Genomic DNA, 27211 nt, shown 5'->3' with positions numbered 1-27211 from the left:
CTCTCACTCTAATCAACTAACCACCCATCAATTTTCATCCGACCGTCTATTCTTTTCGGTTTTGGCGGGTGAGACGCATTTGCTTGTCAACAATGAGCTTTCGGGCTAGGGAGTAACCTGCGAATCCGACAGCAACGCCGACGACGATTCCTGTTGAACATTAACCTATATCCTGCAACTTTTGTTCATAAAACGGCCTACCAAGGGGGATCAACTCGGGAGGAATCTTTCGGAGGTTGCGTAGTCGTTGCGAGATGGTGTGGGCTATTGTGAAAGAATATCAGCCTCTAATGACCCGTATGCCCCGAAAACACGCCAATTGGATAGATTAGGAGTCTTGAATGCTTCGTAGATTGGTTCGAATTGTTGCATCTTGAATACGTACCGCTCTGCTCTTCTTTCTGTGAACAATATTAGTTGCTAGGTACTTTAGAGGCTGATTCGAAACTTACCGGCATAGCCATAAACCTCCTAGTGGGTTGCATTCTGAAAGCAGTAGTTGGCTGCATTCTGAGAGTGATGCTTGGACGCATATTGTTTGTTTAGCCTGCCAATCTAGACCTGAAAGCTTCGTTGATTGAGGAGGGAGTTGCGATGGCCTGAGTTTTGGAGCTCCCGCGCTAATAAGGTTAGCTCGGGGTTTGCCGAGTGTTGCGAATTCGACTACAAGGTATCGAACGACTTTCTTCACCAATTCACCCTCATTAAGACACCAAACTTCTTTAAACAACATCTCGAATTCAATCGCCAAGATGTCTGACGGAGATCGTGAGACCAAGCCCTTCAAGTTTGTGACTGGTAAGCTGGGACCTCCATGCCCACCTCCGAGAGGCAGATGGCCTGATTTCTAACTTTTGTTCTAGCTGGTACATTCAATCCACTCTTATAGCTCTGCAGAGCTTCATTGACCTTCGATACTATAGGCTTCGATGCCCGCTTCCCAAACCAAAATCAAACGAAGCACTGCTGGCAAAACTATGTCGATTACCACAAGTGCATCCTAGCTAAGGGCGAGGACTTCGCTCCATGCCGTCAAGTATGCTGAGCTCAATTGAATGGAAAGGATAGGGTCTAATGGTTGTACAGTTCTTCTTGGCCTACCGATCATTGTGCCCAAGTGCTTGGTGCGAGAGATGGGACGATCAGCGTGGTTAGTATATAAGGACCAACGACATGAGTTGAAAGCTCACGATTGCCACAGAAAACGGAACCTTCCCAGCACGTCTCGATCAGTAAAGGAAATCGGCGGTTGTGAAATAGAGGTTCACTGGGCGACAGATGACGGAAAAAGGAGCAGTTTCATACGGGCTGTGTACCATATAAGTCATTGAGGCGAATTGATAGATGGGTGTCATGAAGTGCTTGTGAAATTTTGTGCTATTCCGGACATTATACAAAGGATTGTTAACCTATTTTCGATCATGCTCCTTTCTCTGCTCTCAAGCGATCATATCGCAACATCGCGCCGAGAAGCACTTGTGCTCCATTGCCGCAATCTTCCGGACTGCAGTACTCCGCTGGATTATGGCTGACACCGTCTCTGCATGGCACGAATATCCTGGTATGATGTTAGTACATTGTTCAGTGTGTTTATATGGTAACCCACATCGAAGTTGGGGAGCGCCGTGAAGTATATACACTATCGTGGCCAGCTCCAGAAGTCATCCTCTGAACTTGTGCTGAGGCCTTCGTCCCTAGCATGTCTGCAGCACTAGCTTCAACACATTTGATGCAATCCTCATGGAACTTAGTGGCTGGGGAATCTGTGTCTAGCTGCCACTCCATTGTACAACCTCTCCCTTTTGTTCCTAGAGTATTTAGTCCTCCGATATCCTTCCCGTCTGCGATCTCAGAAAAGTCTTCCTTCAAAGCCTCTTCGAGACGCTGCAGTTTTGCATCGTCCTTCGATCTTATATCCAAAGAGAACCGAACGAGCCCAGGAACTGTATTCGTCGACCCTGGTTTCAAGGTCAGGATACCCGTTGAAGCCAAGCAGCCCAGCTCGAAAGCTTTGTTATGACTATGCAAGATCAACTTGGCTGCTGTAAGCATAGCATCTGACCGATTTTGGAAGTCTGTTGTTCCAGTATGACAATCTCTTCCTTGAACTGTGACTGTGAACCATTTATACGCCTGGACGCCCTCAACCGCTCCAATTTTTCCACCTGAACTCTCCAAGATGGGTCCTTGTTCGATGTGCAGCTCAAAATGAGCGCCAATGGGATTTGCTTTATAACTCGCTTCGGTGGAACCAAGATATCCTATTCGTTCTAGTTCAGACTTCTGAGTGGCTTTCCCGCCTCCAACTTCGACGAGGTCATAGGCTTTCTCGATGGGAAATGCTCCAGCCCAAACTCCTGACGAAACCATGGAAATTGGGAATCGAGCACCTTCCTCGTTAGTCCAGTTAATGACTCCTGTAGGGAATTCGGTCGAAATTTCATGGTCGTTCATGGCTTTCAGAGCTTCAATACCAGCATGAACTCCTAGAATACCATCGTATCTTCCACCTGTTGGCTGAGAGGCCGTCAGCAAAGGTACTAATCTCGTGCAATTCTGAGATATAATGTTGGGTGCTGAGTCTCAACATTTTAATATCAGAATATATGTTCTAGCTCTGGATATTCTAATCATTCTCCAATCACTGAAGAGCTACACTTACCTGTGTATCAAGATGTGAACCAGCGAATGTAGGAGGGCCGTCTTTCTTCCCAGGACGGACTGCAAAAATATTTCCTGTAGTCACGAGTTAATCTCCCAACATATTGGATTCGATCTAGACACTTACCCATGGCATCTACTGTAACTTTACAACCTAATGACTCTGTCGTCTCCACAAACCAGTCTCGGGCTTGCTTGTCAGCATCACTCAATGTCAGGCGTGACATGCCAATGTTTGTTTCTTCTCTGGTGATTGATTAGCTATTGTTATACTCTCGCAGCTTGGAACATTGCCAAAGAGACAGACCATGGAATAAGTTTCAATAATCGGCTATACAATAAATCGCCCTGAAATAGCCAATAATGAACTCGACTTCAATTGAGATTTTCTACTTGAATGTTCCTTACTCGGAACCACAATCTCGCTCTGAAAACTGCAGACAAGAATCCAGACATTCCAAAATCTTCTTCAAGAAATCACAGAAAAGAAAATCAGCGTTATCTTATACATATTCGACTGGAAAGCAAATGTCAATATAAAATCATAAGTTCTCTTCACTTACGGTCCCCATTTCTCGCCTTTCCCCCACTCGCAGGTGGTATGGATGTCTTTCCATAACCTCTGCCGATCAATTCTCACACTTGCTAACTGTTCGTCTGTCATCTCTGTAGTTCTGAGAAGTCTCCATGGCGTTGCAGAAAATGATCTCTGTGTACGGAGATTGAAAATTGATTGGGTCTGCAGAATTATCGAGCTTCGCCATGAGTTGGAGAGGAAGCGGGACGTGGGCGATATCATGATGGCCAGATTGAGTGTAAATCAAGTGATGAGATAGGGGAGATGTGGAATGAAGATATACAATTTACAAAGAAAGATCAAGATAAGCCGTAAGTCTGATAAGATGACGTCCGATTGGTCAAAAGTGGGGTTTAAAGGCTAGAGTGGTTTATTGATGGAAGTCACTTAGTAACAATCATTCATAGGACATTTGAGGATGACGGAAGTTAAGTATCGCAGCGAAAAAGGCTTTTCAGTCTTATGTTAATCCCTTGCAAATACTATGAACGCTGGTAGAATACCCCCCAAGCAGTAACCCATCCGTAACACCTCGCTGTAAGTTTCGAATTAAACACGATAACAGTCTCAAGCTTTCGCTTTTCCCTTTCCTTTTCCTTTTGCCTTGGCTGGTGCTTTAGCTTTTGCTTTGCCTTTTCCTTTTGCAGGCATAGGCGGTGGTGTTGGTTCCTTGACATTTTCTTCCTCAACTTCGTCCTCGTCCATCTCTTCGACTTCGTCCAGCTCAGTAACCTCTTCCTGTTCCTCATCCTCATCCTCATCACTGCTCATGAACTCGTCGTCATCATCAAAGCCAAAGAATGTTTGGGGCTTTGGCTTGACTTCTGGTTCCGATGGCGGTGTTGTATCCTTGGAGCTTGTGCCAGCCATGACTTCATCTTCACTACCAGAACCTCCAGATCCTGAAGCACTGCCATGTGATGTAGCCAGTAAGTTGTCCTTGAAGTTGCCAGACTTCATAGCAGCAAGAACAGCATCTCTCGTCCTCTCATTCGCCTCTTCCTTGTCCTCGACCCACTTTCCATCGACCTTGCCCTTATTTCCGGATCGAAGTTCTTCTTCTCTGCGTTCTGCTAACTCCACGACTTGTTCCCAACGCCTCCGTCGTTCCATCTTCTCCTTCTTAGCCATTTCCGGCTTGATAGCAAGGTATTCTGCAAGAGCTTTGGCTTCGTTGACAGTTCTCAGCCTACGGCCATCCAGATTTCTGCTAGATCCATTATCTTCGCCTTGATTGCGCTTTCTCTTTGATGACATACGGCCACCTGCTGCTCTCAGCTGCGATCCGAACCCTCCTTTACCACCACATAATGGTACTGCAAGTCGAAGAGACAAGAAGTCATCTTGGGGGCTAGCAAGTAGACCGGATATTGGCGATGTAGAAGTAGTCGGAAGCTGTTTATTTGAGATGGTTGTGAGGATCAGGCGATTATCGTGTGCTGGAAGGCGTTCTTGAATGCGATCTTGGAGTTGGGATATAGAAGTCTCCGCGGAAAGGTGAAGCGCAAGAGTGGATGGCAAATTAAGTCCTGGGAAGGAGGTGAGGAGAACGTTGATCGTGGATGGAGCCATTATGTCCTTGTTTGTTCTCGAGGAGACTGCGGAGTTGTGATATTAATGAAATACTCATCAACCCACGAAGTCAAACTTGAGAAGTGGCTGAAGATGCGCTACCCCGGATATGGACTAGCCGATCTCAGCCACTCAAATGTGGCTTGACCGCCTTCGCTAAAGCGCCCACAACATTTTCGACTTTCAAAATATCGCGAACTTCTTCATCTTCTTCAACGAACAGAAAAAGAATTCGACAACCGCCAAAATGTGTGTTTATGCTCGCCGCGAAATCGTGCGCATAGTATACTGACATACCTACAGGCTTATCCCCAAGGCAGACCGCAAGAAGATCCACGAGTACCTCTTCCGAGAGGGTGTCCTCGTCGCAAAGAAGGATTACAACCTCCCAAAGCACAACGACATTGACACCAAGAACCTCTACGTCGTCAAGGCTTGCCAATCTCTTACCTCCCGAGGCTACGTCAAGACCCAATTCAGCTGGCAATACTATTACTACACTCTCACCCCTGAGGGTCTCGATTACCTCCGCGAATGGCTCCATCTTCCCGCTGAGATTGTTCCTGCTACCCACATCAAGCAACAACGATCCCATGCTCCTCCTCGTGGCATGATGGGTGGTGAGGGTGAACGTGAGCGTAAGCCTTTCGGTGGACGTGGTGGCCGTGGTGGAGATAGAGATCGTGGTGACCGTGAGGGAGGTTACCGAAGACGTGATGCCGGCGGCGAGGGCAAGGAGGGTGCACCATCTGGAGAGTTCGCTCCTCAATTGTGAGTTCATCTTTGACACATTTTCTAAAATACTATTGCTAACTATACTAGCCGTGGTGGATTTGGACGTGGACGTGGTGGAGCTGCTCCTCCTTCTTAGTTTGGCATTTCGTTCTGCTTGCTTTGCATCCGACAGAAATACCTTTCACAAATTCTTGAGTGGTCGGCTGAACAGTAGCGCGTTTGGTCGAATGGTGATAGCAACCGCCGGGGGAGCAATAGGTCGTAGTTGGAAGTTGACACTTCAAAACTGTCAGATAGCATATCAAGCTCTTCCATGGAACTTGCAATTCGTCTGCGTGCTATTGAACTATGAAGTGACTGTTTCTATATAGTATGTGTGATCTCATTGCAAGCTTACTGTCCAGCATCTCGTTTGTCTCGTCTTTTGACGTTTATTTCACACAATAAATTGAACCATGTCACCAACTCGTAAGGAGACAAAAGTCAGAAGATTCGAGTGTAGCCTGGATTTTAAGACTAGAATAAGTAGCGCTTAGTGAATGCAGGGCGTACTGATGTTAAATACTGAAGTTTGGTGAGGAGGTCATTGCCAGCAATGTCGGTGTGAGAACGAGAATTGTTCATGAGAAGGCTTTGAAAGGGGAGCCGATCTCTCATGGTGTTGGATGAGCCAGTGCTCAAGTTGCTAACCTTGCTAATATAGCTTTGGTCCAAATGTCCCCGAATTGATTGCCATTTTCGAGTCTTCTCTTTGTACAGACGTTGGACCGCCTTTGCGGAAAGCATAATAACGGACAATTGCACAAAGCCACCCTAGTATCGTATATGGGGTGCTCAGAACATGACAACCCCAAAATCCTACTGTATATATCCCACGCGGATCTGCCCGATGTCAGAGTGAGCTGCAAAAGGAAGCTTTTCCTCGTAACCTAGGCAGTAAGAAAAGCAAAAGTGTGGAGATTCCTTCAGTGTACACAGACCTCCATTGGGTGACCAGCTGACTTGTGCAGCTATCGTGGCGTGAGTGGACGCTTCGATTGGATCCGCTGATGGCCGACGACGCCAAAGCTGGCAACTCAAAGGTCGGTGACACACGAGATGTGCAGCATTTTGTATCCAATGCTCCTCCACAACGTCATTGAGACAGGGTCTGGAATCGAAAACTGGGGAAATGTCCAATTGAAGCTCCCTCTCAAGTGCGATGCAGCTGTCGATTCGAATGCCTACCAGAGGGCTTTCTCGTTGAGCTTTTTTCAATGCACTTGTCCTAGTCGGCCTTTCCTCGTTTGGTGGGGTCAACCCCTCGCTTTGCCGTAGCGGGGTCAGAGAACAGGGAAGATAAGACCTACAGAGGCGCCGCCGAGCTCCCACAGTAATTACTTAAAACTTCAGATCTGCCTTTTGTCAATCAACTTGCTCCTTTTTGCTCTCTTTGTATACTTCAATACTCACCGTAGAACATACATCTCCCAGTAAATTCAACCCGAAAACCGCCAAGATGTCTCTTCCCAAGGGTAAGCAATATCAGTACCCCCTTCTTTTCGCGGTTCTTGGGCGTGCGAGATCGGTGTTCGTCCGAGGAGAAACCAAGTGTTTTGGAACCTTCAGTCCCCTTCAAAGTTGTTGAGTATCGGTTACTGATTATGGTTTTCAACAGAAATGAAAGCTTTGAAGTAAATTACCCCGCTTCCTTCGACCCCAACGAATCTGCGGTGTGCAGATCGAAGCAATTCATCCCGTCGAATTCGTCCAGAATATGCTCAATGGGAACACTTCGATTGGAGAAGAGCTGTAACTGATGTTACTGATAGATACACCAAGCCGGAGGAGTACTCCGTCGTTACTGTGCCTCTGCCAAAGATGCGCGACAACGATGTCTTGATTGTACGTACTTGATCATCCACATACATCTCTTGACAAGAGCATTCCCGAGTCATCCCCAAGTTGCTCTCGGAAAAACAGGCTCTGACGCTGACCTCGTTGGAATAGAAAGTCAAAGCTTGTGGTGTTTGTGGTGAGTCGATGTCATAGATGGCAGACAACCGTTTGCTGATTCTATGTGTAGGAACCGACTTGCACATTCATGAAGGAGAATTCATTGCGAAGGTTAGTAGTCGACCCCTTATATATGTCGAAAAGCACTTCCCCTCGCTTCCACAAATGTGGTTTTTGATTGGACATCATCGGCATGACCACATACCTTGATGGCGATTCTCCGCACCTTGTGAAGCTAATGCCCCCTGATGAATAACAAGCTAACCTTTCCACTTATAGTTCCCACTCATTCCTGGTATGTCTTTCGCTACCATCTCTTGTTGAGCATCGAGTTATTCTCTCACTCCTTTTCGACCTTCCAATTTCGAGTGGAATCTAGATCAAGTGAAAGTTGACCTCAGAGCACATTGAAAGTCTCATGGACGGAAGGAAAGTGAAGATGGCTACATATTGAGAAGGCCAGAAAAACCGCACTTGTTACAGCCAAGGTCTTTAAGCTTCAGATGCTGTGGCTTTGCTTGCTTTCCTAATGTTACAGCTCGCAAAACTACCCTATTAAGATTAGCGTGTTATCACTAATTTTCGTTTCAGGACACGAGACTGTTGGTGTTGTTGTAAGTTCGCTGCCAATTGATGAAACCGACTTATATCATGTCTAACACGATTTCTAAGGCTGCCATTGGAAAGGATGTGAAGGATTTCAAGGTCGGCGAGCGTGTTTGCGCAGACAACTCTGAACTGTGCAATGAATGCTTCTACTGCCGTCGTGGACAGCTCTTGCTCTGCGAACACTTCGAGGCACACGGTGTCACTATGGGTAAGATATCCCGTTATTGGCTTTACTGTAAGTGCTGACAGGCTTTAGATGGTGGCTTTGCAGAATATTGCGCTTATCCTGCCGGAAAGGTCTTCAAGCTCCACAACCTTTCTGACGTCGATGCAACTCTCCTGGAACCAGCTTCATGTGCTGCTCACGGCCTTGACAAGATCTCACCCAAGCTTGGCTCCTCCGTTCTTATGTTTGGAGCTGGCCCAACTGGATTAGTCCTTTCACAGATGCTAAGACAGGTGAGCAACGACACATCAATACCCCACCCTACAATCAAGGAGAGATCGTGTTTTTGCTACTCGCTTGATCACATTACTTCGTTTGGGATGCCACTAATACCCTCTAGAATGGTGGTTGCCACGTTGTTGTTGCTGCTCCCAAGGGATTAAAGATGGACTTGGCCAAGAAGCTCGGTGCTGGTGATGTAAGATGTTATGCAGCTCCCGGTTATATTACCCCTGAGCTAAGCGAGCTAGGTCTATGTCGAACTTTCGCGAGAGAACCCCGAGGCTCAATTCGAGAAACTTAAGGCCGACAACCCATATGGTTTCGAGTAAATTCTATCACTTCGTTCAGTTCTGTAAGGCTATGTTCTAATCATGTGGGGTTTAGCATTGTCGTCGAGGCCACTGGATCTCCAAAGATTCTCGAAGATGCTATCAACTACGTTAGACGTGGCGGAAAGCTTGTGTAAGTTGACCCGAAATATGCTGTGGCAAGTGAAATGCTAACCTTGCGGTTCTTCAGCGTATACGGAGTCTACTCAGCCTCAGCCAAAGTTTCTTGGCCCCCCAGCAAGATCTTCGGTGACGAAATTACCATCCTTGGATCGTTCTCTGAGACTTACATGTTCCGTACGTCCCCCTAATCAATCTCTATGCGAAATAATGCTGACAATGTTAAGCCGCTGCTCTCGATTACCTTGACTCTGGCAAGGTCAAGGTTGAAGGTATTGTGAACAAGACCTACAAACTCGAGCAATGGGGCGAGTGTTTGGAGGCTATGAAGAACAAGAGCGCAATCAAGGCTGCTATTGTCTTCGACTAATTCGTCACACTACATACGATGCTTGTTTTCGAATACGATCACAATGCGATAGACTAGAGAATTACTAGATGCGCTCAGTATGAAATATCAAATTCGTTCATTCTCATTGATGCAACATGTAAATATGCTGTGAATCCGGACTAGAGAGTGCTAGATGCTAACGACTTCATGGAATCTACGAGGAAATTGTGAGAAGGTAAACATATTCTATGGTCCAGATACCTGGGCATGTGATTGAAGGATTTGAATCCCAAGTGAATGATTGTGCATTTTGCACATTTCGCGCGATGTGCGCTGTTCGCGATATTTCAAGAGAGATTGTTTGCCAATTGCACATGAGAAAAAGAAACTGTTCGTCGTTCAAGAAGTAAGAGTTCAAGGTTAGCGATGAGCTTTTCGACTCCTTGAAAGATGGGGTTTTATATATGGGTCTATATGCTGGCCAATAAGTTGTAAAAAGGTATCAAGCAAAGTTCGGATGTCTGGCAAAATGCAAATATTCGACAATATTCTTGCAATATACAATCAAAGAGCTGTTGTCTGTCCTGAAGGACTGACTTTCATGAACATGTGACTTTGCTTCCTCGTGAAAATTCAGTTTGAAATTGCGATGTGCAACAAAACCATCTATTGTCTGTCCCCAAGGACTGACTTTAAAGCTGTTCAAGTACTTGTGAACTTGTGATTTTGCCTCCCCGTGGAAGTTCAATGCGAAGTTGCGATGTGCAACAAAAGCTTCAATTGTCCATCCTAGAAGACTTACTTTAGAGCTTTCTCAAGTATGTAACAGATTGCCAGTTTCGTTGCAGGGGAATCTTGAAAAATGCGATATGCAACAAAACCATCTATTGTCTGTCCCTAAGGACTGGCTTTAGAGCTGCTTAAGTACTTACGAAATTGTGACTTTGCTTCCCCGTGGAAATTCGATGTGGAATTGCGATGTGCAACAAAACCAATGAGGAATGTCAATGGTGAATATAATAAGTGGTGTTTGTCGAACATACCACTGTCGTCAAGGAAGGATCTGTCCGTCTCACACCAGAATCTTAGAAAGTTGACAATAAACAAAAGATTGGCAACAAAATTTACCGTTCGTAACAAAGACTCCCACCCGCAACAACTACCACCTCTTTAATGATAACAATAACAGAACTGTACCCAACCACGCCTTAAATGAATTACTCCTAGCTCGAAGTGGTGATGAAGTACAAGTAGCATAGATGGAAGGCTTAAATAGGAAGATGGGACGAATTTTTATTGACTTTTGAGGCGGACAAAATGCAAAAAGTGAATATAGGGATTGTGCTCATTGATTTTTTTACTTATAACTTGAGGAACCTCTGACACGGTCACTTGGTTTTGATAAGATCGGACTAGCAATAAGCTGTGTCAATCTTCGAATGTGTATTGTCACTATCCTTCAAGGCTATGAAAACGCTCATGCGCAGCCAACGCAAACGCAGGCATGATAGCACCACACTCGTCACATATCTCCTGACCTTCATCTTCATCCTCATCATCTTCCCAAACTCCTTGTTCATCAACAGAAGTCTGTGTAGGTTGTATGATATCTTCCGAGCCAGTCATAATGCTTTCCAGAACTTGATTTCCAGCACTTGGATCTGTTTGTACGGCATTGTCTGACTCCGGTAGATCTGGTGGGACATCTTTGTCCTCGACTTTCCATTCCTTCAACACTTCCTCTTGTCTCTTGAACATTCGTCCAATGTCTCGACCTCCACTCTTTCCGTCTTCGCTAGCGGTTTCGACCATGTTCGTTACTCCGATATTGACCAAGCTCAAGTTCCAGCCTCTGGGTGATGGATGAAGTTTTCGGAACATGGGTACCAATATTTCTTGGACAAATTTGTCCACAAGGGATTCAAGCTCTTCTTTCAGACTGAAGATGAAATTCGGTAGAGGCGCAGACCTAGATATCCTATTGAAGCTTCTGGTCCTCGTATCATCGGCGTTCCAAGGTGGTCGTGGCCTAGTCGAAAGACGAACAGTCTTTGGATGTGCTATCCATCGCTTTCCGATCACTGAATCGGGATCATCGTCATCTTCTAAGAGGTCTGTATGCATCCGTTTAAGGAGACTCGTGGCAAGGATGCGAAGCTCTTTAAGCACTTCCGGCATCGTGTCCAAACGAATGTATGAGTCCTCGATACTTATCTGAGTAGGGACTTTTTTGGCTTGCTGGACTTCTGTGTCATCGATGCCATTGATGAGATTCCATACCTTACCTCCGATACCTCGTTCTGCACCCGGTCCGCCTAGAATCTTCTCGAGGAGTTCTGGTCCCATACCAGGAAATAGACGCACATCGCGGACTGTTACAGATTCTCTCGTGCTACCGTAAATGAGGCCTGTGTCAAAGTCTGCAGGTCGTGAAAGTACATGATTTCGAATTCGCTGCGACATTTTGAAGCCAATACCAGGAATCTTGCCAATGTCGTGGCTGTCAAGAAAGGCCGTTACATTGCTTTCTTCGCCAGCTCGGGCGTCTTCTTCCGACAGTGTGTATGGAGGAAGCAAGGTAGTCTGGCCTTTTGGCTTATTCAGATTTCCCACAAGCTTGCTGATGAGCTTATTGGTTGAGATCCCTACCGTGGAGGTATAGCCTTTCTGTTCCTCCAAAGCCCATCTAATATGTTGTGCTAAATGAGAACCGAGAATGAGTCTAGTGAGTAGGCCCTTCTCAGCATTTCCATCTGAGGTGACCGAGGATGTCAGCGATATATTTGGGTGTCTATGCCCAGCTATTCTGGTTGCATCGAAAGGGAAGCCATTGGTGGGGTCATCTCTTTTTAGCTGTAGAAAAGAATGCGACAGGTCATGAGGATTGAGAAGGCTCTGGTTAAAATCCACAATGTCTGTCATATCCATAAACACCTCATCGAATCCTAGTCTCTCAACTTTCCCACTCCAAGTGAAAGCCTCCAAGAACTTATACAATGATTTCGATGCATCACGAAAGCGACCTAGCTCTTCTCCAAGAACTATCACTACATCCGGACATATCTTCTTAGCTTCGGTTATGAGTTGTAATTTCCCCAGGCCGCGTCGACGGGCTTCGTAATTGCAAGTGACAATAATTTGCTTCTTGTCCGAGTTAGAGATGGTAGCAACGGGTTAGAAAGGTTGTTACCTGTTGCACAGCCTGGGGAGAGTCAGCATAGTCCAGCTTGAAAGGCCTCGTGTTGACTGACCAGAGGGACACTTTTCAGCGCTGGATTCTCATTCTCGAAGACACTCGCATAAAAGCAGTCATAGTCCTGAGATTATTAGCGGCTGTCCCACGCGTGGCTTTTGCATCTTACGAAGTGGATGATGATTCTACTATCGTGCTTCTTGGCAGACTTCGTACCCAGCATCACGACAGAGGGTGGCTAAAACAGCTTGCGCAAGTACTTGACGTCCTCATCCTTGCTGCGGCCAGATGATTCAGTGACCTGAGAACAAAATGCTGTTGAACACCGAGCGTCGGGATGGCAAATGTTGGAAACAGTAAGCAAGACGTTTCTATGAATTCCGAATCGTCACCTCGAAACATTTGCGAGTACGAGACGAAGTTGCGATGCTGATGGACGGACAATCTAAAAATGGCCATAGCGTGGCGGCCTCAGGATGAGTTTAACAATTTAAGTTTGAGTTCGGGAGCTAATCGGAACACCATACGCCGCGGACAACATTCTAGAATCCCGCACCGACTTTTCTCCTCCAACCCAACTCCTTTCTGTGTCACTCTCACATTCCCAACAAACTCCGAAAATATATTATTCGGCATCCATGAATATGCTTTTCTGCGTCGTACTGCATTTCTCATCTCTTCTTCCTGCATCATGCTGTTGTTCGCATCCCAAAGACGTCCCTCGTGCTCCCAATCCCAATACGCCTCTCGTCTCATCGAATGTGTCCCAAACTCCCAGCAAACAGGGTCTCACCTCACACCATTCCCGCCTGCTGCCGTCTCTTGCTTTCTCAGCACTTCTCAGATAAGCAGTTCGAAGCTGCCTATCATGCTCAGATCTGGCCGCCCCATGATCGACACGCGGGTGTGTTGGCGAGTCGCTGTGGCTCTTTTCTTAGGACTGGACAGTATTTTGTCGGGTGGCCCAGCAGGCGTCAAAATAGTCGCTGACCCCGTCCTGCTCGTCTCTGCCGCATGCATGTTCGGTGCATGGATCAGTCAGAATCCCCGCGACTCGACTCGACGCCTCCCTCCGTCCAGTTTCTGCTGCTGCAAGGGTCGCCCGAAATAGGATGTGTCCCAGTGGGCCGCCTAATTTTGGGATATGGCGTCCTGCAGGCGAACTGCAGGCGTACAGAAGTCTGTCACTCTGCTAGACGCAGATGTGGAGGTCTCACTGGACAGACCACAGCGAAAGGGCACCAGAGCTGACCTATCAGCAAATGTGACCGAACAATACTCGCCCGCATAGGCCTAACCTCCTCAACCTACCCCAGCGCTTCAAGGAGCCAATCTCACCCAACAGAGCCCGAAATGCCTCGACGCAGGTATATTTGCTCGCTTTCCTCCCGGCCACTGTTATCTTGATGTCCCATCACATCGCGCCTAAATTGTTTCCTGCCGCATAGTCACTGCATTAGATCCATTTTTTTGGCGACCCTCCCCCACCACTGTCATAAGGCTACCCGCCGTCGCCGATCGAAAGCTTCATCATACATAAGCGGGCGCTGGTCTCTTAATTGTCCCCTCCACAGTCTTAATTATCTTATCTATTCCACTACTTCATATTTTTTTCACTGTCAACAGTGGATCCGGGGTTGAGACAGCATTGGAAACTCCGACGACCCTCGGACCTCAACAAGGTAAAACGCTTTGCTAGATCTCTGGATCTCAGCCCTTGATGATGCTTGCTTCTGTTCGGACGTGCTCATCAGTCACTATGTCGCTCAACACTGCGCCATCGTCGCCTCCAAAGAGACCTCGATTGTCACTTCAGATCAAGACACCAGCCGCACCACAAGTCCTTGGGAAGTCCGTAACTGCATTGAAGGCGGACATTGATCCTTCATCTCCTACAGCATTCAACACATTATCGAATGCATATGCCGCGGCCATCGAGAACTCCTCGCCGAAGACTTCAAGACCGTTATCAGACTTCAGGACGGCGAAACCAACCTCGCTACGGCTCCAGACCACAAACGTGAACGACGCTGATGCAGGATATGTTCATCCTTCTCAACGAACCCAGACACCGGGACCATTCTCGATAACCTACCCAGATACTCCTACATCGGCTTATCCGACCACTACAAGCGATGAGCCAGAAACCGAAGGTGGATTAAAGCCCATCGCATCCGCAACCTCCTTTACATTTACCCCGCCGCAGTCTGCTGGCTCCGAACAAACAGGACTTCGAGTATTCACCTTTTCCGCCAATGCGCCGAGCAAATCATCGCCTAGCACACCTCGGACACCACGTAGGCGGATGACTGTTGGTAGCCAATATCAAATCGCACCATATACACACCCTCGAAGCCTTCACAGCATTCTTCGTAACTCACCACTTCCTCCACGTGCCACAGCAACGCCAGCTACTCCAAGTCGCATGTCAATGCGTATAGCGAATCGAGCAGCAAAGAAAGTTGGCTACAATGATCCTTTAGAGCAAACAATTACCACGAACAAGTACGTGAGATCACATATCGACCTCCTCGCTGAGGAGTCGCCGTATTCAGCGATAGATCCAGAGGCCGAAAAGTTAGGTATACTGGATCCGATGGTGTATACTGGAGACGAGACCAGAGATGGTGGACAGACCCCCGGGCCATTTGAAGAAATGCGCCGACGTATGGCAGAAAGCGAGCTCGAGACTCCCGGAGCACGGAAGCGCAAGAGGAGAGAAAAGAAGCGCAAGTGGGAGTGGACTATTACCAATGCCGAAACCGAAGGCGAAGAGGAAAAAGAAGTCATAGGAAGAACGCCATTGACGGCCGTAATGTTAGCCGATACTCCTATTACGGCAATCCGCAGAGGATCATCAGTATCAGGTGGAGAAGACTCGGAAATGTCAGAAGCGGAAGAGAGATATGTGCCATCTGTTTCTGAGGATTCCGAGATGTCGGAAAGAGAAGACTGGGGCGGATCGGTCAGATCGGAACCTGAAAGGGAAGGGGAAGGGCTTGATGAACGGCCTAGAACAGCACAATCGTTGTAAATAATGATTAATTATCGTATATATGCAACGGGACAGGATTTCCCGCAAGAAAGGTCGAGCACTGCGAGTACGGAATTCAAAATTCATACTTCTCGCTTTTCATCTCAAGAGCTTGACACAGAAAGTGACTTCCTCGAGGAGAGACGGGTGTCCAATGCGATATCGGACGTGATATGCCTAGGCAGCGGAAAGTTCTTGCGTTATTTGGTATATCACAAATCTTATATACAAGAACCCCATTCCATGCTTCGATAAGTTAATACTTAATTAAGTTAAGGTGCTTGGCCCTGTCTTCCCACTAGCAAAGCAAAAGTAAAGCCCATGTCTCTGCGCTTCATCCTGACGCTGTTTATATGTGGAGATGGGAATCATAAATACCATTTTAGCATTAAGATCTATGACCACCTAGTGATAGTACTCGCCTGATGATCTTCGAACTATTCCATAGGCAAGTCCTTATATAGAGCTTCTCAGCACCATAGTGTCTTCTAAGAGCTCTTCCAGAAATCAGTTGAAGCTTGGGTACCTCAGGAGGAAGAAGACCCAATTTCCGAGGTTGTGAAGATAGGGGTTCACGTGATGGTGATGTATTATTAAATTGTGTCAACCGGGCAAGAACACCATGTCAGGAAGGCTTAACATGCGGATGTAAGCTCAGCGTCCCTTGAGGCCAGAAAATCTAAGACCATATATCGGACCGGCGGACCTGTTCGACATTGTTTGCTTCCTACCCCTTTCAGACAGTGGCGTTCTCGTGATCCAACCACGAGCAAACAATGACAAGGCTCACTCGTCAGAGTCACACAGAGCGCAAGGCTAAGTCTCTTTCATCCAAATCATCGCAATACTTGTCCAATGACGACTTACTTCACTTCACCCTCGATTTGTTGTCGCGACGTTTAGGCTTCAGCCCCCAACCATATTTGCTTGCCAAGGCTGCACCTTGTCACCTGCAGCCTCATCTCACTGCAGTTTGTTCATTTCACACGGAGAAGCTGAATACATTTACGAGTTTCCCTTCTTGGCAGTGATACGGTGGGAGATCTTCATTCAGTAAGACTCGCGAGTAAATAGGCAACGTTGCTCCTTCAATATCCAGGGTTCTGAAGAATATCCAACAACTCTCGACTGAACTATCACTTGTTGTGAACTCGTATCCGGCGTCGCAAGATAGCAAAATCCATCATGCAGTCCTCATCTGATTTAGAAAACCAATACGACAAGGTTTCTCTTGATCTGGATGGCCCGAATGATCCCCTGCTCCCCAGATCGGGCCGTTCCTCTGCCAGGGTTTGTGCACCACTAAGGAGATCCCTTGAGGTTATTGAGCTTGACGATATTCCGCCAATCATCAAATCCAATAATGGCAACGTCTTCTGGGCTGATGAGAGATGTGGAAGACGAGTCGGCTTGACAGCAACCGAAGCTCGACTCTTCTTGAAATTACTCCAAACTGATGAACCCGAGAACTACAATTACGATGAGTTCAAGTCTATGTTCGACGATTTTGGAAGAGAGCAGAAGAGGTTGGAGGATTTGGTTCATGCGGTCAAATGGTGGAACGTTCCCATGTATCGACAGAGATCGATCTGGAACGCAAGAATTCAGTGGTTGAAAAGAATGGACGAACCTCGTCTATGGCTTCTCTACCTCATGGCCCGAAGACGCAGGATCCTGAAGAAAGCTACCAAGAAAGTCTTGTGTAGACTCAAAGAAAAGAGACGTGTTCGTATGGCGCTTCATGAATCTCCTACACGAGGACGACAAACTCAGCCAACCACCCAGCAAAATCAGCCACCCGATCAAAGGATCATGATCAACGATGAAACACAAACGTCAGAACTCCAACTTGACATCCCGACCCCACCTATAAAGAAAGGCCCTCGAGCTAGCTTCGCCAGCGAGGCAAGTCAAACGTCCGACGTTAAACTTGGTGTCATTCGACGTATTCGAGATAGTCTGAGCGAATCCAGACACCAGGATAGCAGTCATTCTCACAATTCCCACCATTCAGGATCCAGACCAAGACATAGTCGTTCCTCACATGGTCATTGTCCAGTCTTCGAGGATCGGATCGAAGCAACGAGAGAACATATCAAGAAACAAGTCGAGATCATAATGCCTCCACAGAAGCCGTACATTGTGATTGGATGGTTTGTTCATTCAGCTAGTGATCCTAATGAGCGGATTATGCAGTTTGATAATCCTGAGGAGCTCTTCAAATCCATGAGAAAAGGAGAGAGGAATGTTAGAGGTTATCGAAGATTCCTTTCCTTGCGTGGCCTGAGAGGATTTGGCTTGTACAAGGTAAGTGTCCCAACGCTCTTGCAGCCCAGATATTGACGTGAGCCAGTGTGACATTTCTCGCGGTGCCCATATCCCTTTAATTCTCAACGCATCTCAAGAAGCTGTGCTCTCGCAAATGTACCTAGCATACAACGCCTCTTACCGCCATCACGACGAGGATGTTGCACGAGCCTGGCAAGGATGGGTATACAAGAATCTCAATGATTGCAAGAACAATCCTCTAGAGGGAAGATACTCTCTACAACTGATCTACGATTGGTCCTCCTATCGCCTAAGCACTGTCGTAGCCATTCCGCTGCTCCTATCTTTGGCTATTGGTTTCTGGTACATGAATGGAAGAGGGGATGTGGTTACTGCTTGGACTTTGGCTTTGTATATTGTAACTGCTGCTGCTGGTAAGTGAACATCTTCTCTGCTTGACGTTGAAGGTTATACTGATTGGTTGTATAGCACTTATTGCTTTGATGGCTGTTATTGGAGGTCTGAAAGATATTTGAGGAACTCCCCTCTGCTTTACGACGAAAACTCCGCTCTTACTGGCACATATTTTGCTTGTTTAGTATTGCATTGAAAGGGGAATTGGGACATTGGCATGAGCGTTAATCTGAGCGTATACCCTTTTGCTGGTAGCATTGCATAGGTTCCTTCTATGGCGGAAAATAATTGCTAGTAGGAATGACATTAGGATAGCCATTGCTAAGCGTGGCTTTGTTACTCAAATGGAAAAAGTCTTTGGTAATTGTCTATCTTGGCGTGAAAATTGGGTGCACCAAGTAATTCCTTTCGACCTCTGAACTCGAGCTCGACATTTTGATTTCGTTCGGATGTATTGTATTCTCTGTCTCGAATCTAAAATCTCGTACATTAAAATGTTCCCATGTTGAGAAAGTCTCTGATATGAGTACGAACACTTTGACTTAATCACAAAGCTCATTGAGCAGACAACCGAGCCATTCACTCCTCTTCGCTCTGCTCTACATCTCCCGCTCCATCAAGCACGCTCCCAGATCTTCCTCCCCGCCATCCACGTACTACCCACCACACCCTCCTCACTCAACACAACAAAATCCCCTCTCCTCCCCGCCTCCAACATCCCCCTATCCCTAATCCCCACCGCCTTAACCACATTCTCCGTAACACACCTCACCGCCTCCTCGACCCTAATGCCCGCCCACGCCATCAAATTCCTCACACACTCATCGAGGCCGATACACGTCCCAATCAACGTATCCGTACCGAGGATCGTGACTTTATTCCCGGTTTTCTGCTGCTGCAACGGTATCTGTGCGTGCCCAGGATAAATACCATCCGGTAGCCCGGAAAGCTCGATGGAGTCTGTCACTAAGATACAATGGGACGGCGAAGAGCGGTAGGCGAAGACGACGATGTTGGGGTGGAGGTGGATGGAGTCGGCTATTAGTGAGAAATAGGGGGGAGTTGGCGAGGAGAGGAGCCCTATCCTTAATATTAAACTTCTCACTTTGCCAGATAGTATTGAAAGGGGAAAATACCAGGTAATCCAGGCTCCCGATGATGCAGCGGATTCATCGCATTAAACGTATGCGTAATCAGATTCGCGCCAGCTTTCATCCCTTCGACGCCCTGCGCATAATTCGCAGCCGAATGGCCCATAGAGACACTGACTCGGTACTCATTCTTCAATTTCTTGATGTGTTCTAATGCACCGGGTAGTTCTGGTGCTAGAGTACAGACTTTGATACTGTTTTTCAAGTTTTGCTCCCCGTAAACGCCTTCTAGGGTTGCGGAGGAGGGAATGAACATATTACTAGCATCGTGCGCTCCTTTCTTACTTGGTGCCAGAAAGGGTCCTTCGACATGAGCGCCTAGCACGGTTGCAGCACCTTCTTCTTCTCTTGGGGCGAGGTGAGGGAGGACTTGTTTGAATACACGAGACGATACAGTAGGCACAGTTGGGAAGAATCCCGTGACGCCAGTCTGAGGGAGGAAGCGAGCTAGTTTCTGCACACCGGCTGTGTATATCTCGGGGGTGTTGGCGTGAGCGAAGTGGAAGCCGAGGGCGCCGTTGATTTGCAGCTCGATGAAGCCAGGTGCGATGATGGCGTTTTGGAGGTCGATTGTTTGGGTTCCGGGTGGGAGGGGCGTGTTGGGGATTATGAGGCCGGAGGAAGAGATGGTGAGGGGGCGGGAGATGAGGGTGCCGGATATACATTGGCGGCAGTTGACGAATTGGGTTGCCATTTTGAGGTCCGGAGTAGTATATGTGTACTGTGGTATCTTAGTAATGGCATTCAAGTTTTGGGAAGAGAGTGATACATATATAGACTCAGAAGTCTAGCCAATGAGCATTCTATGGTGACTTGCACAAAAAGATAAGAAGAGGGGTAGAGAAGGCGTATGATCAATTAGAATTAGGTCAACCAGAGCTATCAGTGGTGAGAGATGCTCAAATACAGACTCAAGATATCATAATGTCCATACTGATATACGATGAAGCAAAGGAACGTTACTTGGATGCTAACTCCCAAGACGTGGAAGACGTGCATATTCGTTGTTACCCCACTATTGCCCTGTAGGCGATACAGGGGTAGCTTCGCTTCCCTGGAGTCGATCCCCGAGAGCTCAGAATAGGGGTCAAGCTCAACTCCTTCACATATTCTTGAATGTCTCTTTAAGGAAGCGAGATGTCACTTGGTCGTGTATTGTACAGCTTTGTAATACTTCACATGGCTGCTAATTCGCCATGTTCCAGCCAGAAGCTGGCACTCAGTACAACGGTTCACCAGCCACATACGCGGCTCGGGGACGCTAGCGATGACATCACATGGAGCTTGGCTTCTTCAAGCTTGGAAGGAACTTAATTATTTCACTTGTTTTGTGTTGTCTTCGTTTCTTTCATACTCTTTCTTCAGCTGGGATAAACTCCAGGGTTGAGTAGTCTCAACGTTGCTGATTTGTTTTTTGTTCCAGTCGTTTGCTTGCGGTCTCTAGCTCTGAGGCTGGGATACAATACCACCCTACGATCAACTTGAAGACAACAACATCAAGATGGCTTCGAACTTGAACAAGAAAGGGCCCGGAGGGCACTATTCCGGAGCGAACCCCATTCCCAACATCCAAAGATTTGTCGAAAGTCTGGATGCCGACAAGAAAGAACGAGATCAGAGAATCAACGAGCAGATGCAGAACAAGAATAACAGTGAGGCAGTAGACCATGTCAATGGCCAAAAGGCTGGTGTGCCTGGGAGTAGGAAGCAAGTTACTGACCCTGTAACTGGGAAAGAGGTCACAATTGAAGATGTTAACAAGGACTTTATGAAGAGTGTAGACAGCCCACAGGTGAGGATTCTTTAATGGATCTTGGACTCAAACTTATTATCCTAGTTGTCTGTACCGAATGCGAACATTGGCAAACAAACAACAGCTAAAACAGACCCTACACAATCTGGAGAAGAGTACAGGAATAATCAGGACATTACGGCACCTCCGGACCCAGTCGAACCTGGAAGCACATCTGATGTCCCAATCCATGGAGAAAAGACAAATATCCTCTTCCACCCCACGCCGTCGATCAGCTATGAACCGATGTACGAGGCATTCGAGAAGAAAACGACTATATTGGCTGGAGGTATCCTAATAGCTATTGTGGTTCTTGGGAAGATGTTTGGAGGTGCATTATATGGTCTTGTACCTCTTGGCATGTGTATTGCCTCAGGTGTCTTCTTATGGATGAAGGAAGTGATTCGATCGGGACGTGAGCATGAGTGGGAGAGCGAGAAGGTTCGCGGGAAGACGGTATGTTATAGTACCCTCTCCTGAAAAAAGTGATTGACTTATGCAACTAGGCCACTGCAAATCTCATCCCCGAATCGGTAGAGTGGATGTAAGTGACCTGCCAGCTCAGAGGAAACTTCTATTGCGCTTCTTCTTTGCAGCTATGAATGTCCCAAATTCTCGGGACATTCGTCCTCTGATAAGCACGTATACTGATCTCAGCATTCTGAATCCAGGAATACATTTCTAGGTGTTATGTGGGGTCTCATTGATCCAGACCTATTCGCTTCAGTCGCAGATACTCTTGAGGATGTCATGCAAGCTTCGGTTCCAGGAGTTATCGAGAATGTCCGTGTGGCTGAAATCAACCAAGGAAACAACCCATTCCGGATATTGAGCTTGCGTGCTCTGCCAGATGGACATGTGCAGGAATTGAAAGATGACATCCACAGACAAAACGAGAAAAACAAAGATCCTCAGGAACTAGCAGCAGATGAGGAAGGCGGAGACTATTACAACCTGGAATGCTCTTTTGCGTATCATGCTAAGCCTTCTAGCGGGAATACTTCTGAGAAGGCCAAAAACATGCACATGCAGCTCGTTTTCTATTTAGGAATCAAGGGACTTTTTGGAGTGTAAGAAATTCCGTTGTCCTACAACTTTTAGGAAGACTGAATACTGACTTTTACTAGGCCAGTTCCCATTTTTGTCGAACTTCAGGGCCTCGTGGGAACTGTGCGGTTGAGGATGCAAATGTCCCCCGAACCCCCTTTCTTGAAGGCATTGACTTTTACGCTCATGGGACTCCCCAAAGTCCAGGCTGGTTGCGTTCCTATGATTGAAACAGGAATAAATATCCTCAACCTTCCTCTCATCTCCAATTTTGTCAACTATGCAATCGGTTTGTACTCCTTCCGTAACTCAAATATCTCTTACTAACGAACATCGAGGCGCCGCTGCAAATGAATACGTTGCACCAAAGTCAATGACCCTTGATATGGGCAAATTGTTGCAGGGTGACGATATTCAGAAGGATACCGAAGCCATTGGCATTCTCTGGATCAGAATCCACCGAGCTACAGGTCTCAGCAAGCAAGATCGTCGTGGCAGCAAAGGAGGTGGCAGTGATCCATACATCACTGTCAGCTTTTCCAAGTACGCCAAACCGATGTACTGCACTCGTGTCATCCAGGACGATTTGAATCCAGTTTGGGAGGAGACATGTGCCTTGCTCATAACACCTGACTTGATCAAGGTCGATGAACAACTTTCCATGGAACTTTGGGATTCGGATCGAACGACATCAGATGATATTGTGGGAAAGGTCGAGCTTTCAATGCAGAAAATGATCCAACACCCTGGCAAGATGTATCTACAAAACTCTAAGCTTCGAGGCATGAGTGAGGATAGCGACATGCCCGGGGAACTTCATTGGGAAGTTGGTAAGTCATCTTCTGGGAAAATCCTCCACTTCCTCAACAATGTCCGATAGCTCTAGACGCCCTATCCACCATAACACCGTAAGAACAGTGTGCTAACTTCCTGATAGGCTATTTTGGCAAGCCCCACTTCAGGCCAGCACTCAGGACTCATGGCAAAGATGTCAATCTCCCAGATCAGCTTAGGGATCACGAAGAACTACAGGACGATAGAGGCGCTATAGACAATGCCACTGAAGATGCTGTCGTGCACACTCCACCAGATCCTCTTTGGCCGAGTGGTATTTGCAGCGTCGTTGTTCATCAAATTGTCAATCTTGAGCTGCAGAACATGAAGGGAAGTAATGGGAAACGCAAAGGCAGAGAATATGAACCAGCTGCCGAAGCCGGTGAAAACAAGGAGGAGGAGCACAAGAAACTTCCAAGCGGTTATTGCACTATCTTGTATAACGATGAGCTGGTAAGTCAAGTTTCTTACCTCTTATATGAAGTTATTGGTGTAGTGTGAGTATATCAACTGTTCTAGGTCTACCGAACAAGAACGAAAGTCGTCAGCAGCAAGCCCATTTTCAATGCCGGTACTGAGCGTTTCATGCGAGATTGGCGGTCAGCCATTATCACCGTCACAGTCCGTGATCAACGCATGAGACAACATGATCCAATTCTCGGAGTTGTTCCTCTGAAGCTTTCCGATATCCTCCAAACCAGCTCTCAGGTGACCAGATGGTATCCCTTGGATGGTGGCATTGGCTTTGGACGTATCAGAATATCTATCCTCTGGCGAAGTGTCGAGACACGTCTCCCACCTCAGCAACTCGGCTGGGATGTTGGAACTTTCGAATTCATGTCCGACAAGATTCTGGCTATTGGTTACAATTCCACCGCTAAGCTTAAGATGCGAACTGGAGGTTCTTCGGGTAGTATAGGCAGAACTCAATGCCGGAAGACTGAAGAGGGCGATGGAATATACTGGGACATCGCGAAAGCCGATGGCAAGAACAATGTTCGACTTCCAGTCCGCTACCGATACCGTTCCCCGGTTGTGTTCGAGTTCCATACAGCAAGCAAACGCCACGCAGACGCCTATGCTATTATCTGGCTCCATCACCTCGAGGACAACAAGGAAGAGAACATTAGCATTCCTATCTGGAAGACGGACAAGGGGATGAGATTGACACAGAACTACATTACCGAAGAGAACTTCAAGGATATTCCGGACATTGCTATTGAGGAAATAGGACGTCTGCAGTTCCGAGGTCGATTTAAAGCCGGTACAGATGAGGATCACTCGAAGTTCGTCACAGACAACGACTCCAGAGAGACCCAAGAGACGTGGGAAGCTTGCCACGACGAAGGCGTCCGTGATAACATGGTCACTAAAGAGTTGCCACCCGCTGTGCAGAAACTTCATGATCAGTCTTTGACACAGGGAAGAGATGTTCTTTCGCAAGCAGATGAAAAAGAGAAGCAGAAATGGCTTTCGAAAGATGGCACAGATTGGAGCGGAGCCTTCGGGCAGGACCCAGCTCAGTATGCCGATGAGCGTGGTTCTAAGAGAACCAATGCTAACACGTCTAGCTCTGGGGATCGCGAAGCTCCACTGAATGGGAACATGCTCGATGGGGATGAAGACAATGACGATGATGGAGAATCTGACGATTCAGATTCCTCTAGTGACCTGGGTATTCATGACGCCGAGAATGACGACCATTTTGAAGACGAACAAGCGAATAGCAACAGCACCGAAGGACAAAACTCGAAGAGCTCGATCAAACAGCATAAAGAGGATAAGAAGGGGTTACATAGAAAGCAGAGAGGCCTCATGCAATGGAAGCCAATGAGAAACCTGGCCTTCGCAAAAGATGAAGCCAAGTTCGCAGTCAAGCGAACATTGAAGAAGGGTTCTCTGCAAGGAAGACAACCAGATGTGGAGACGGAAACTTAGATTTTTGTTATGATGAGCATGATACCGTACATAGCGAGGTGTTTGGACCGAGTTCATTTTGGCTAGGGGTCACTTTCTAGCGGGGAATGAAATTCATGGGGTTTTATTCAGCACATGGTCTTACAAGAATGAAAATTCATTCTATAACACAGCGCAGTTTGCCTCTATGTCCTGTGCACCAGACCTGAATGTTGGTCTAAGAGGAAGACGTTCGCTAACCAAATGTCGGAAACGAAGACCAGACATCCCACGCTCACTATCCTTAACTCCAACCATGACTTCCAGCCTAATCCTGATCCGAGACCACCCATCAAATGCAGGCAATGCAAATCATAAATAGTTATGAATGCTTAAATTCAACATTGTCGCAGAAGTCCATGCACATCCAGAAACACCGTGCTTAGAAACAAATACAGTGGAATGTAAGGTACCACGAAATCCAAAACTCCAGACCCGAGACTAACGCATGGTTCATGTAGAACGAGTAGAGTTATACCACTGAGGGGCTGGTTAGCAAAGTCTCTCATTCCCCCCCCCCCAGATTGGGCTGGAAACACTGTCGATCTTCCTCCCTCGACTCGGACAGTTGTCAATGAAGACCAAGTTTCAGAGAAAACACAAATCAGAAAACATACCTTATTTAACCTAATCTGCTTCTCACCAGGCCTCATCATATCCAACATGCGTCTTCCCCTCTCATACCGCCGTCGATAACTAGTTCCACATTCGCCACAAATCTCGCTCGAGTCCGAATACCCTTGTTGCTCGCACTTCGTGTACCTGTGACACTTTCCCGAGCAAAATTTCAACTCCTTAGGCATGAACGAGCGAAGATGGTAATGAAGCTCACAATGAGCAGGATGATAGAGGACTGGGACACAGTGCTTGCATCCTTCGACTTTGGGACACGGGTCTGTGGAGAAAGGAGCACCTATGTCCATGGGGTGGGGGTTCAGGAATGGTGGTGAGAGCTCGTAGATGTATTTGCTGTGAGAGAAGTGAGCCTTGAAATCGAAAAATATGAAATGAGTCATGAAAAGGCAGGTACGTGAATGTTTCAGTGGTGGGATATGAGAGGAGCAGAGGACATACTTGACTAGACTGAGACACGTAGCATCGATCGGGTGTAGGAGAGTCATAATTTTGAGATGGATCTCAGGCGGTACGGCAAGGAAGGGAGTGATTTTTGAGAACTGCTTCCATCTCTCATCCTTCACTTCCTCGAATGAAGCGGCCTCATCTTCTTCTTGCATCTGAGTTTCCTCTCGAGATTGGGAGAATGAAGGGGAGGCGTCATGCATCACCGTATCGGAGTTGGTTTGCGACAGGTCTTTCATGCTGACTTCTCTAGTGATAGCTTGCAGGGCGGCCGTGGCTGAAGTCGAAAACGACATTGTACTTTCCAAATCGTAGAGGAACTCCAGACATGGCGCCATGGTTGTTGCAGCGCTGTCTGAAGTTGTCGATGAATCTAGAGAAACGGCGAGTAAGTTCGAGACACGTAGTATTTATGGTTCGCTACATAATGGACGGAGGAGGAGGTGAATTTACTTGACGGTTCATGAGGTGGCTTCTCTTCACAGGGTGAAGGAAGAACAATTAATGGCAGCCTGACGGGATTGGAGGGTGTGGGTCCAGGTCCAGATCCAGATCTTTGTCCCTCGCTGGTGTCACAAGGCTGACGGGGACGGACGGGATGATGCTTGGACTTTCTGGGAGATAATCTCCACCGCATGACTTCACGACGTCTATTATATTTACAAATGTTTGGAAAGAGCGAAATGAATTAATTATATACAAAGAAGCATCTGCTATAGATAGCAGGTTTTGTTATCTTGAGCGCGGGATCAAGTCACCCTGTCACTTGAGACATGGAGTTCCGGGTCACGGGTTAATGTACCAGCGGTTGATTCAGCCACATGAGTCTTTCGTCATCCCAACTTTATAGCTTGAAAATTGGATTCTTACTGAGAAAAGTCAAAAGTCCCACAAATAAATATAGACTTAACTTTTCTCATAACGAGATAAAGGGTGTCTTTAGCGTACTTTTGTTGTCTGAAGTTCTTGTAGTAAATGTTAGACTCTGTAGTCTTTCTTCCCAACTCTTGCAATACACATTTTCAACTCGTACATCACTCCCAAACGACAACTTGAGTTGTCAAG

General features: G+C 47.0%; 13 protein-coding genes across 13 annotated transcripts; 7 read left to right on the top strand and 6 right to left on the bottom strand.

The window, feature by feature from the left end:
• Positions 1-46: 46 nt before the first annotated feature.
• Positions 47-533, bottom strand: LY89DRAFT_732944 (uncharacterized protein; the record flags this gene model as incomplete). Its single annotated transcript, XM_018219745.1, has 4 exons — positions 47-150; positions 202-264; positions 386-401; positions 453-533. 4 exons carry the CDS (start codon positions 531-533, stop codon positions 47-49), a joined length of 264 nt encoding a protein of 87 aa, XP_018072616.1.
• Positions 534-698: 165 nt separating this feature from the next.
• LY89DRAFT_684187 (putative cytochrome c oxidase subunit 6B) lies at positions 699-1346 on the top strand. The gene is made up of 4 exons (XM_018214832.1): positions 699-798; positions 924-1036; positions 1087-1150; positions 1202-1346. The coding sequence occupies exons 1-4, from the start codon at positions 753-755 to the stop codon at positions 1234-1236; spliced, it is 258 nt and encodes an 85-aa protein (XP_018072615.1). The 5' UTR covers positions 699-752; the 3' UTR covers positions 1237-1346.
• Positions 1347-1360: 14 nt separating this feature from the next.
• On the bottom strand, positions 1361-3515 carry LY89DRAFT_684186 (amidase). Its single transcript, XM_018214831.1, has 5 exons — positions 3225-3515; positions 2789-2907; positions 2663-2736; positions 1607-2517; positions 1361-1558 (listed from the first exon to the last, which is right to left on the bottom strand). The coding sequence occupies exons 1-5, from the start codon at positions 3458-3460 to the stop codon at positions 1420-1422; spliced, it is 1479 nt and encodes a 492-aa protein (XP_018072614.1). The 5' UTR covers positions 3461-3515; the 3' UTR covers positions 1361-1419.
• A 226-nt stretch (positions 3516-3741) lies between these two features.
• LY89DRAFT_684185 (uncharacterized protein) lies at positions 3742-5006 on the bottom strand. The gene has a single exon (XM_018214830.1). It carries the CDS (start codon positions 4808-4810, stop codon positions 3806-3808), a length of 1005 nt encoding a protein of 334 aa, XP_018072613.1. The 5' UTR covers positions 4811-5006; the 3' UTR covers positions 3742-3805.
• A 40-nt stretch (positions 5007-5046) lies between these two features.
• LY89DRAFT_684183 (uncharacterized protein) lies at positions 5047-5736 on the top strand (the record flags this gene model as incomplete). The annotated part of the gene is made up of 1 exon (XM_018214829.1): positions 5047-5736. A coding segment is annotated over one exon (474 nt), but the record flags the coding sequence as incomplete, so codon positions are not given.
• A 1468-nt stretch (positions 5737-7204) lies between these two features.
• LY89DRAFT_746517 (putative sorbitol dehydrogenase) lies at positions 7205-9817 on the top strand (the record flags this gene model as incomplete). Its single annotated transcript, XM_018221091.1, has 12 exons — positions 7205-7218; positions 7357-7429; positions 7535-7559; positions 7611-7651; positions 8101-8154; positions 8213-8357; positions 8406-8608; positions 8716-8793; positions 8846-8922; positions 8982-9059; positions 9117-9223; positions 9274-9817. 12 exons carry the CDS (start codon positions 7205-7207, stop codon positions 9414-9416), a joined length of 1038 nt encoding a protein of 345 aa, XP_018072611.1. The 3' UTR covers positions 9417-9817.
• Positions 9818-10720: 903 nt separating this feature from the next.
• Positions 10721-12944, bottom strand: LY89DRAFT_781330 (DNA/RNA polymerase). The gene is made up of 4 exons (XM_018222475.1): positions 12740-12944; positions 12629-12694; positions 12568-12579; positions 10721-12521 (listed from the first exon to the last, which is right to left on the bottom strand). The coding sequence occupies exons 1-4, from the start codon at positions 12791-12793 to the stop codon at positions 10830-10832; spliced, it is 1824 nt and encodes a 607-aa protein (XP_018072610.1). The 5' UTR covers positions 12794-12944; the 3' UTR covers positions 10721-10829.
• On the top strand, positions 12699-13986 carry LY89DRAFT_43440 (uncharacterized protein). The gene has a single exon (XM_018207499.1). It carries the CDS (start codon positions 13022-13024, stop codon positions 13679-13681), a length of 660 nt encoding a protein of 219 aa, XP_018072609.1. The 5' UTR covers positions 12699-13021; the 3' UTR covers positions 13682-13986.
• Positions 13987-14329: 343 nt separating this feature from the next.
• Positions 14330-15920, top strand: LY89DRAFT_746513 (uncharacterized protein; the record flags this gene model as incomplete). Its single annotated transcript, XM_018221090.1, has 3 exons — positions 14330-15535; positions 15641-15811; positions 15882-15920. 3 exons carry the CDS (start codon positions 14330-14332, stop codon positions 15918-15920), a joined length of 1416 nt encoding a protein of 471 aa, XP_018072608.1.
• An 869-nt stretch (positions 15921-16789) lies between these two features.
• LY89DRAFT_583188 (uncharacterized protein) lies at positions 16790-18408 on the top strand (the record flags this gene model as incomplete). Its single annotated transcript, XM_018209200.1, has 3 exons — positions 16790-17911; positions 17958-18306; positions 18362-18408. The coding sequence occupies 3 exons, from the start codon at positions 16790-16792 to the stop codon at positions 18406-18408; spliced, it is 1518 nt and encodes a 505-aa protein (XP_018072607.1).
• A 321-nt stretch (positions 18409-18729) lies between these two features.
• On the bottom strand, positions 18730-20513 carry LY89DRAFT_781327 (carbohydrate esterase family 9 protein). Its single transcript, XM_018222474.1, has 3 exons — positions 20207-20513; positions 19423-20158; positions 18730-19366 (listed from the first exon to the last, which is right to left on the bottom strand). Exons 2-3 carry the CDS (start codon positions 20129-20131, stop codon positions 18903-18905), a joined length of 1173 nt encoding a protein of 390 aa, XP_018072606.1. The 5' UTR covers positions 20132-20158; positions 20207-20513; the 3' UTR covers positions 18730-18902.
• A 35-nt stretch (positions 20514-20548) lies between these two features.
• Positions 20549-25166, top strand: LY89DRAFT_644274 (uncharacterized protein). The gene is made up of 8 exons (XM_018211828.1): positions 20549-21229; positions 21275-21685; positions 21736-21773; positions 21901-22299; positions 22357-22565; positions 22615-23106; positions 23214-23563; positions 23630-25166. The coding sequence occupies exons 1-8, from the start codon at positions 20939-20941 to the stop codon at positions 25046-25048; spliced, it is 3609 nt and encodes a 1202-aa protein (XP_018072605.1). The 5' UTR covers positions 20549-20938; the 3' UTR covers positions 25049-25166.
• On the bottom strand, positions 25149-26653 carry LY89DRAFT_684174 (uncharacterized protein). The gene is made up of 3 exons (XM_018214828.1): positions 26141-26653; positions 25684-26035; positions 25149-25546 (listed from the first exon to the last, which is right to left on the bottom strand). Exons 1-3 carry the CDS (start codon positions 26482-26484, stop codon positions 25520-25522), a joined length of 723 nt encoding a protein of 240 aa, XP_018072604.1. The 5' UTR covers positions 26485-26653; the 3' UTR covers positions 25149-25519.
• Between the last annotated feature and the right edge of the window lie 558 nt (positions 26654-27211).

This window comes from Mollisia scopiformis (assembly GCF_001500285.1).
Source record: "Mollisia scopiformis unplaced genomic scaffold LY89scaffold_10, whole genome shotgun sequence".
Classification (NCBI taxonomy): Eukaryota; Fungi; Ascomycota; class Leotiomycetes; order Helotiales; family Mollisiaceae; genus Mollisia; species Mollisia scopiformis.
The sequence above is the reverse complement of the archived record's forward strand: the minus strand, read 5'-3'. Positions and strand labels throughout refer to the sequence as shown.

What these genes read in the sequence shown, in the direction of transcription:
- LY89DRAFT_781330 (XM_018222475.1), bottom strand. Translation starts at nt 12,793, where the DNA reads ATGCTGGGTACGAAGTCTGCCAAGAAGCACGATAGTAGAATCATCATC. An exon ending in GTAGAATCATCATCCACTTC is followed by an intron (nt 12,695 to 12,739) that starts GTAAGATGCAAA and finishes TAATAATCTCAG; the next exon opens with GACTATGACTGCTTTTATGC.
- LY89DRAFT_781327 (XM_018222474.1), bottom strand. Translation starts at nt 20,131, where the DNA reads ATGGCAACCCAATTCGTCAACTGCCGCCAATGTATATCCGGCACCCTC. An exon ending in TCGGGAGCCTGGATTACCTG is followed by an intron (nt 19,367 to 19,422) that starts GTATTTTCCCCT and finishes TATTAAGGATAG; the next exon opens with GGCTCCTCTCCTCGCCAACT.
- LY89DRAFT_684187 (XM_018214832.1), top strand. Translation starts at nt 753, where the DNA reads ATGTCTGACGGAGATCGTGAGACCAAGCCCTTCAAGTTTGTGACTG. An exon ending in GCCCTTCAAGTTTGTGACTG is followed by an intron (nt 799 to 923) that starts GTAAGCTGGGAC and finishes TCGATACTATAG; the next exon opens with GCTTCGATGCCCGCTTCCCA. An exon ending in GAGATGGGACGATCAGCGTG is followed by an intron (nt 1,151 to 1,201) that starts GTTAGTATATAA and finishes CGATTGCCACAG; the next exon opens with AAAACGGAACCTTCCCAGCA.
- LY89DRAFT_43440 (XM_018207499.1), top strand. Translation starts at nt 13,022, where the DNA reads ATGGCCATAGCGTGGCGGCCTCAGGATGAGTTTAACAATTTAAGTTTG.
- LY89DRAFT_684174 (XM_018214828.1), bottom strand. Translation starts at nt 26,484, where the DNA reads ATGGCGCCATGTCTGGAGTTCCTCTACGATTTGGAAAGTACAATGTCG. An exon ending in ACGTGTCTCAGTCTAGTCAA is followed by an intron (nt 26,036 to 26,140) that starts GTATGTCCTCTG and finishes CTTCTCTCACAG; the next exon opens with CAAATACATCTACGAGCTCT. An exon ending in AGCAGATTAGGTTAAATAAG is followed by an intron (nt 25,547 to 25,683) that starts GTATGTTTTCTG and finishes CCAGCCCCTCAG; the next exon opens with TGGTATAACTCTACTCGTTC.
- LY89DRAFT_644274 (XM_018211828.1), top strand. Translation starts at nt 20,939, where the DNA reads ATGGCTTCGAACTTGAACAAGAAAGGGCCCGGAGGGCACTATTCCGGA. An exon ending in TTTTGTCAACTATGCAATCG is followed by an intron (nt 22,566 to 22,614) that starts GTTTGTACTCCT and finishes ACGAACATCGAG; the next exon opens with GCGCCGCTGCAAATGAATAC. An exon ending in TCTTGTATAACGATGAGCTG is followed by an intron (nt 23,564 to 23,629) that starts GTAAGTCAAGTT and finishes CAACTGTTCTAG; the next exon opens with GTCTACCGAACAAGAACGAA.
- LY89DRAFT_684185 (XM_018214830.1), bottom strand. Translation starts at nt 4,810, where the DNA reads ATGGCTCCATCCACGATCAACGTTCTCCTCACCTCCTTCCCAGGACTT.
- LY89DRAFT_684186 (XM_018214831.1), bottom strand. Translation starts at nt 3,460, where the DNA reads ATGATATCGCCCACGTCCCGCTTCCTCTCCAACTCATGGCGAAGCTCG. An exon ending in AAAGGCGAGAAATGGGGACC is followed by an intron (nt 2,908 to 3,224) that starts GTAAGTGAAGAG and finishes ATCAATCACCAG; the next exon opens with AGAAGAAACAAACATTGGCA. An exon ending in CGGCGCTCCCCAACTTCGAT is followed by an intron (nt 1,559 to 1,606) that starts GTGGGTTACCAT and finishes ACATCATACCAG; the next exon opens with GATATTCGTGCCATGCAGAG.